The 8,419-nt window shown below is 39.6% G+C and overlaps 2 protein-coding genes across 5 annotated transcripts in view; both read right to left on the reverse strand.

The window, feature by feature from the left end:
* Positions 1-4,176, reverse strand: part of LOC107707673 (rho-related GTP-binding protein RhoA-B-like) — a 4,826-nt gene extending 650 nt beyond the window's left edge. Inside the window, exons 1-6 of one of the 4 annotated variants that reach the window (XM_016511757.1) lie at positions 3,482-3,615; positions 3,259-3,375; positions 1,217-1,374; positions 693-813; positions 414-544; positions 11-239 (exon numbers count right to left, since the gene is read on the reverse strand). In XM_016511757.1, coding sequence (XP_016367243.1) covers positions 66-239; positions 414-544; positions 693-813; positions 1,217-1,372 — 582 coding nt within the window. In that variant the 5' untranslated portion in view covers positions 1,373-1,374; positions 3,259-3,375; positions 3,482-3,615 and the 3' untranslated portion in view covers positions 11-65. Of the gene's footprint in view, positions 1-6; positions 240-413; positions 545-692; positions 814-1,216; positions 1,375-3,258; positions 3,376-3,481; positions 3,616-4,151 lie in introns of those variants that run through there. The other 3 variants (XM_016511758.1, XM_016511755.1, XM_016511756.1) reach the window with 3 other exon arrangements.
* A 2,035-nt stretch (positions 4,177-6,211) lies between these two features.
* LOC107707672 (transmembrane protein 115-like) lies at positions 6,212-8,419 on the reverse strand (the record flags this gene model as incomplete). The annotated part of the gene is made up of 2 exons (XM_016511754.1): positions 6,212-6,889; positions 7,695-8,419. Coding segments are annotated over 2 exons (957 nt in total), but the record flags the coding sequence as incomplete, so codon positions are not given.

The following is an 8,419-nucleotide window of genomic DNA, read 5'->3' on the forward strand; positions in this document are numbered from 1 at the left end:
ATGAGTGCCCCTCACACACACTCTTTTTGAGCCCCAGTACAGGCACAGAATCCAATGGCGAGTATTCACAGAAGACTGCATTTGTTGCTCTTCTTTCCCCTGCGTGCCTGCAGCGCCGCTCTAGTGGCCATTTCAAACACCTCCCGAACGCCATCTTTTGTTTTGGCTGAGCACTCCATGTAACCAAATGCACCAATTCGATTGGCCATGTCTCTTCCTTCCTCTGCCTTAACAGGCTCCTATTGGACAGTCAACACAAAATATGCTGTCAGTTCACATTATTTGTGTCTTGATTTTGTCAAATACTCTACGTTTATTGAAACAAGAAAAACTTAACAACCAATTATCTTAAAAACATCCAGTTGAAGAGTACAGTAATGTATTTTCTGTGCAAATACTCTGTATATGTTTACCTGCTTCATCTTAGTCAGCTCCCTGCGTGTGTGTTCATCATTCCGCAAGTCCTTTTTGTTGCCGACGAGGATGATGGGAACGTTTGGACAAAAGTGCTTCACCTCAGGTGTCCACTTCTCTGGAATATTCTCTACACAGATGTCAGAGATCAAAGGTCAATACTGGAGTTTAACACCGACCGGAGGTCAGTTTCATTAGAAAAAGGAAAGATAATGTAATTACAACATGCGCATGTGAGAAAGGTACACAAAACAATAGACCAAAGAGAGTATCCTTACCTAAACTGTCAGGACTGTCAACAGAGAAGCACATAAGAATGACATCAGTGTCTGGGTACGAAAGAGGGCGGAGCCTATCGTAGTCCTCCTGTCCTGCGGTATCCCAGAGAGCAAGTTCCACCTATTGGATAAAGAGACACACTGAGCTCAAACGCACATTCAGAACATCCCAAACCATTAAAATGGACTTCCACCACAAAAAGGACAGATGGAGGTGCCATCAGCATGTTAAGCTAAATAAGGAAAGTGAATCAGGTCAATATTTTCACATTAAAGCCACTTCCAAGAGCTCCAGCTGACAGGCAAGGACTTACTTAGCCTATTAAACTGGGTTTTGGGGTTTACATGTGAACACATGGTCCTCCAATAGCTAATAATTTGACCTTAAATGAGCCAAACTTTATTGAGCATCTGAATTTAACAAGTCATTGTTTTATAATCAGCATAAAATCACCTCAGTGAGTGACACAATTAGAAACAATGATATTTATGCACATTGTATTTCTCAAGTGTGTTGTGCTCACCTGTTTGCTGTCAACCTCAATGTCGGCGACATAGTTCTCAAACACCGTGGGGACATAGACTTCAGGAAACTGGTCTTTACTGAACACGATAAGCAAACAGGTTTTACCGCACGCTCCATCTCCTACAATCACCAGCTTCTTGCGAATCGCTGCCATACCTACAAAAGACATACACATACACAGTTAAACACTGCAGCACTGCGCTACCAGTCACCTTTGCAGCAGCAACCGGAATAATTGCCATGGCTATATAATGTTGGGATACTTCATTTTTCATTGTCACTTCCTGCAAAATACAAACTCTAATATGAATGGAGCCATTCGTGGTAGTCCTCTACCATTATAAAGTACTGTAAATACACACCAAACCATCCCTTAGGCCCAGTAATCAAAGCCACACAGGGTTCAGAGTCCTCAGTTGACTCATCACAGCCAACGGTGACATCCGACAAGCCTTCAACAAAGTCATTTCAACATGACCACAGCAGAACCAACCCATCCGATCGCATCAACATGACACAGCACTTCATTTTCTGATCCAGAACAGCCGTTTAAATAGAGGCAGATCTGGAAGTGTCTGTTAACTGGGGCAGATGTCTTTGAAGTGCAAGCTGCACCCCAGTGGCCAAGATAAAGCTGGCAGCTACAGAGCAGAGCCCACATTATTGATGAACAGGCCCGTGGCAATGAGAGTGGCTCTGATGGACAGTAGATTAAACACTGACACACACAGAGCAGCAAAGCTAAAGATCAAAGTCTGAAAACCAGCAGAAGAGACAAAGCCTCTGCACTAAAGATCAACTAGTGGTTCTATCTTCCATATGTCCCACTATATTAAAACGTACATTCATGTGGGAGATTTTCACCCCAGCTTCAACATGTCTACCTAAAACGAAACACAATATGCATTATAATGAGTTGCTGTGCAGGCTGAGGGCCTGGGGAACACCTGAAGATGAATCTGATGTTTATCAGCACCTCCTAATCTAATATTCTCATATCCACATGGATGTCAAACAGTCAAAATTCATTGGGTAGCATGTGGGCACATGACTTCTGGGACCTCCTGATAACTGCGTGGCAACAGTAAGGTTTGTGAATTATTCAAAGTGATACAGATTAGTCTGGATGGCACCTGTAGGTTTAATGAACCTTCATTAATGAAACAAGAACTTTCTGTATAAAATGTCTGTAAAACCACTTGACAATGTACATTCATAAACTGATTTATGAAAGATTTGCTCTAAAATGTCTCCCACTCATGCGGTCAAGGAAATTGTAAATAAAACCCAATGGGAGTTTCAAACCACTGTATGGGATTATAGACCCATATTAATAGGAACATTACTTCTATCGGTCACTCAAGACTTGTTACAATATCATAGCTAACTGAACAAATTTGTCATTGTGTTCGACTGCCTGTACTGTTGTTTCCAATGAAAAATTTGTTTGTATGACATATAATACATAATTATATCTCACTTGAACACAACTAAATACTGTTTAAAGCAACACTACAATAATACACTACATTATGTAAGACTGAACTATAGCAAATTATGGGAAAGGACCAGAATAAAGATATAAAGTTATTTGTGTTACCAAACAAAACAATGCCAAAGATTATCTTAGAAAAACTTATACATTTCAAATGTTCAAGAATACGACCAATCACAAAGGTTAGTAAAACACACATTAATTAGATTATAATCTCAAAGATTTGCATTAATCACAGTTTATGAATCCTCTGCTTATTTTAGATTACTAATCTTATTTATTTAAACAAATGTTGAAAATCACTCAAGAACAATGTCAGTTATAGGTAAATAAAATCAATAATCCTCCAGTTACATCTAAATCTGAGATTATGCGCGTGTCTGGGTCGAGTTTTAGCTCACCGCTTTAAATCAACAAAGACAAACAGCTTCCACCACATATATAACTGTTACCGGTAATATCGAATATATTCACGTAGAAACACTTGTATGTGAACTTTACAGCTTTCACCACACATTGTAAAGTTCGTTATTATGCCTAAATACCTGGATATATCTTTAAACGGTTTTTAAAATCTGGACGCCGAGGGTAAACTGCTTTTCCCGGCCGGCGGTTGCTCGCGGAAGCGGCGAATGGTCAGTCGCTGAGCTCTTACCTTTCCACTATATCTAAAAAGTAGTTTTAAAACAACCAGTCCGCAGCGAATTGAGCTTATAAAGTTTATAATATCTGCATAAACACAAAGACGAGAAGAAAAAGTAACCTTACTTGCAGTTTAGATGGCTAACGTTAGCCGTTTTGTTTTATATCAACGGTGGAGCTCCGTCGCCTCTTCTATCCGATACAATAAACCGTTGGCGAGTACGCGCAGAGCGCGGGCATTCAGAAGGGGGAAGGGATTGCGTGCACGAGCTCGAGCCACGCCTGCGCGAGCACGTTGAAGAGAGTTTATTTGGCGGTGGATGAATGAGTCGTTATGAGAGACGGACCACCCTAACAAGGCCGTTTTGTGTTATATATGAAGTTAAAAACTAAAAATGTGTCGTTCATGGAGCAAAATGGGACTATTATCTAACCAACGTACAACTTTTTCCAGTTTAAAACAACCCCTAACTGTATAAGCATACCGTTGAATGAAGTTTCTTTGGAAAAGGAAACTCTAAAAATCGAAATATATTGCTTGAAATGTAATCAGCATCAAATGTCAGTAGACTTGTTTTAGGAAGCAACAATTAAGAGAGCATGTAGAAACGAAACTGAGCATAGGACTTCCCTCAAGCTGAATGAGCTTGAATGAGAAGAACAGACGATGATAATGCGTGTTTGATGCGCCATCTATCGGCAACTGTGCCTCATTACAAGGTCTTTTGTCTACAAACAAACCCACCGGATATAAGAATATTTAACTCAATAATGACATTTTTCATTATTTACTTACCATCATGTTGTTCCAAACCTGTACGAGTTTCTGTGGAACACAAAAAAATCAGAACGACCGCCTCAGTCACTATCCACTTTTATTGCACTTTTTGTTTCATATAACAAAAGCGAATGGTGACTGAGACTGTCTTTTGCCTAACATCTCATTGTGTGCTGCAGTTAGTTATATGGCTGAGTGGTTCAGGGTGAGTAAATGACAGAATTGCCATTTTGGGGAGATGGTCCTCACTGCAGAACACAAGATCCAGGGGGCGAGGGTGGGGGCCAGACCAACCCCTCCCACCTTACATATACCTAAACCTACCCGTCTCCACCCCCTGATCCCTAAACCCACCCATCTCCACCCCTGTGCTTGCATAAAGCAAGTAGTGCATACACTTGTAGCTGTTATGTATCTTTGTAAGTCATTGTAAGCCTTCTTTTGAGGCACGCGCAAGCGCACGAACACCCCAAGTGGGCTCCCCCAAAGTCCACGGTATAGTTCGAACACTGGGTGGGGGATATATTGTGGCTAGTTCCACTTCTTATCAAAGCCTTGACACTAAAGATCAGCTAGTGGTTTTATCATCCATGTAGGAGATTTTCACCCTAACTTCAACATGTCAACCTAAATCAAAAACACAATATGCATTATAATGAGATTCTGTGCATGCTGAGGGCCTGGGTAACACACCTGAAGATGAATATGTTTATCAGCACCTCCTAAACTAATATTCTCATATCCTCATGGAAGTCATGAAAGTTTTGGGCTTAACGAACCTTCATTCATGAAACAAGAACTTTCTGTATAAAACGTCTGTAAAACCACTTGAGACTGTCTTTTGCCTAACATGGTAAAGCTCATGCAGAGCCTTTGTTAATGTAAATTTGTTATTTTCATACATTTATACAATAGTGTTTTTTCTTTCAATTTTTATATTCATCAAAGAATCCTGTAAAAAATTTACCAGTTTCCACAAAAAATATTAATCAGCACAACTGTTTTTAAAATTGGCAATAATAAAAAATGTTTCTCAAGCAGCAAAAATCAGCATATTAGAATGATTTCTGAAGGATCATGTGACACTGAAGACTCAATAACTGCAGAAAATTCAGCTTTCCCATCAGAGGAATGAATTATAAGTATATTAAAATATAAAACTTAACAATATTACTGTTTTTACTGTATTTGGATCAATTAAATGCAGCCTTGCTGAGCATAAGACTTCTATCAAAAACAAAAATCATACAGACTCCAATGAATGGTATATACAGTACATGCACACAGTTATAAACACTAACTAATAATATGAATAACAAAGCACTGATCGATTGTTTCGAATCAATAAGGTCCTCTGGGACAGGTGTGCTCTTCATTCAGTCTTTATTATAGATGGAGAGAGATCAGAAAATTAGGCTGAAACCTGAATCAGAGAATAAGTCTGCGCTAGAAACATCAAGGCTGACACCTATAGGAACCATGAGAAAACAGATCAACAATTACTAGTAAAAACCCCAAAGAAAAAGGGTTACAAATATTAGTGTAAATTTCAGGAACCCTAATCAAAAATTGTAACATTAAATGAAACTCAAGCCACGTTGTGTAGACAATCTGTGTTTTATAAAAACAGGTCCATTATGCAAGCTCATAATTTAGAGTGCAACACTCTTATCAAAGCCAACACATATAGACAGATCATTAAAGTACAGATGAGGAAAAGGGTACAACAGGGGACAGAATCAGATTCTGTATTGCTATTATCATTTCAAACTATTCTGAACAAAATATCTTTGAAATGACTGTATCCGACTCTCTCCTCACTGTGCCTCCACCTATGAAATCATCATGACTGAAAACAGGAAATCAAAGGGCCACATCCTTATCAATGAGAGCAGAACCTTAAATTAGATATCACGCATTCTTCGAAAAGTCCCAAATTTTGCATAAACATTCTTCATCTTTAGCAATCCTGCCCTTGAAGTTCCAGACATTCTTTTGATGCCGTTACATCAGTAAACAGCAAAAAAGTCCCATCTTCTGCTCAATAAATATGAGGAATCTTGCCTTTTTTCTGATACTATGCGCAAAAAAAAAAAAAAAAAAAAAAAAAAAAAAAAAGAGGCAACCCATAAACATTTGTAGAGTCTGCCATACATTTAAAAACTGAATCCCATAAACCATTAGAGCATTTATTCAAAAGGATACTTCCCAAAAACCTGACACAAGAGGCAAGAGGGAGAGAAGATATTCTTGTTTTTACAAAGCAGAAGTACTGGAGCACTGCAGATGCTATGAAACAGACTAGTCCAGGGTTTTTTTTGTACAGCTGAAAAACTGAGTATGGATGTCTTTGTCATTTAGTTTAGGTAATGTGTTCATTTAGTGGCAACTCCTCGTTTGTGTATGTAAAACATTACCAAGATAATGTGTGTGTGTGCGAGATGTCTCCAGTAGCGTTTGTGATTGTAAGGATAAACTGAACTCTGCAGGACAAAAACAAGGATTGTGTGTGTGTCTTTTTGTGTTAGGAATGGGTCGGAGCATCTTCAAAACTTATGATGCTGGACTCCTGTTGTCCCGTAGGATTTTGTGTGGTGCTGGGTGCTGGTGGCAAAGTCTCTCGGCTGGAAAGGAGAGGAGTGTCTGTTCGCACCTCCTCATCTTCATCATCCTCCTCGTCGTCTTCCATGCTGGGCCAAGCCGACTGGTCTTCCACACGCTTCAGACGCTCATTCAAAGCTTTCAAAGCAAGTTGCCTGTGGGGAAACACCAAAAAATGAACTGATGCTGCTATTCGCCAATAAACAGACATGGATACATCAAAACTGAGAACAATCAGACTGGTCGGTGTCAAATTTACTTACTTTATTAGTTCTAGAAATGCACAATATGTCGGTACCATATTGGTCCTTGGTCGATATTAGAGATTTGTTTTAAATGTATTCAACAATTAATTAAATAAAGTTGAAATTAAAATATAAATATTAGATGAAAAACAAACTTTAGAAGTACTAAAATAACTAAAACTGAAATAAAAACAAATGAAAGGCAATAGATACAGTAAAAAATAATAAAAATGACAAATACATTTAGCAAAATTAGTAAAACACTAAATAATATATTTATAGTTTAAGTCTTAGTGATTTGTTACATGCTTTAATTTTTATATTTTCAGTTTTCATATAACGTAACGGATGTATCTATGCACTATACAAATATTAAAATAACTAGGTAAAATAAAAAATAACCATACTTTTCATACTGTACATTAAAAATTTGTACTAATTCCTAAACCTATTTGTAGCATTTAAACAATTAATTTTCATTTCTAATTAGAAGAAATAGTATATAAATGTTAATATAAACCATACCATTCCGTACATTTCTGCCATATGTACATTAATTGACAGTCACCACTGATAAGCTACCACTAAATATTGTAGAAACTTAATTTGCTGTAAAGTTGCTTTGCAATGATTTGTATCGTGAAAAGCGCTGTACAAATAAACTTGACTTGACCATGAAAATAAATATCAGCCACTCTTAATTAAATTAACGTACCTCCGCCTTTCTGCATCTTGTGGGTCTGTGCCTGGTAGGCTGATGGTGATGGAGGATGGAGCCCCGACATCATATCGCTTCACCATCTTACGACAAACTTTTATCTTCACAAGGGCAGCGTGCACAAGCCCAGCTGCAAAGCCAACAGCCGGCTGGAGTGCCTCTGGGAAGAAGGAGGCGAAGGCAAAGTGGTCTGACATGTCTCCACGCCCCCTAGAGTGCCTCTGGTAGAAGCGCAGGTAAACCCACCCGGACAGAGCGCCGTACCCGCATGCTGCTAGTGGAGCTGAAGTGTCCAGCAGCCCTGCTAGCCGCAGGACAGCTATTGCTAGTAAAGCTAGCGCCGGGGCGGCTTTCAAACGTACTTGAGGAACTCGAAGCACTGTTGTGTCTCCCGCAGTCTGCTTCAGTGCTACAAGAATGCCCCCCAGAAAAGCGGGTGCACCATACACCCGCACAGCAAACAGATAGTCCAGGTCAAAGGTGGCAGCGTAGGTGAGAAGATAAGAGAGTCCAGATAGGAGACCGGCTGCTACGTTTACCACAGCGAAGAAGATCAGCAGCTCCAGCGCTCCCCATAATGGCTCCAAAAGCCGTCCAGCAACCATCACAGTAGCAATGTTCACCGCCACGCCAAGAATGTGTTGCTCCACCACTGCATGGGTCAGAAGCGTCCAAATCCAGAAGTTTGGTGGGAAAAGGAAGCCAGGTGTGACGCCAAGCCG

The sequence above is a fragment of the Sinocyclocheilus rhinocerous genome, unplaced genomic scaffold (genome assembly GCF_001515625.1).
Source record: "Sinocyclocheilus rhinocerous isolate Xijiao unplaced genomic scaffold, SAMN03320098_v1.1 scaffold2943, whole genome shotgun sequence".
Classification (NCBI taxonomy): domain Eukaryota; kingdom Metazoa; phylum Chordata; class Actinopteri; order Cypriniformes; family Cyprinidae; genus Sinocyclocheilus; species Sinocyclocheilus rhinocerous.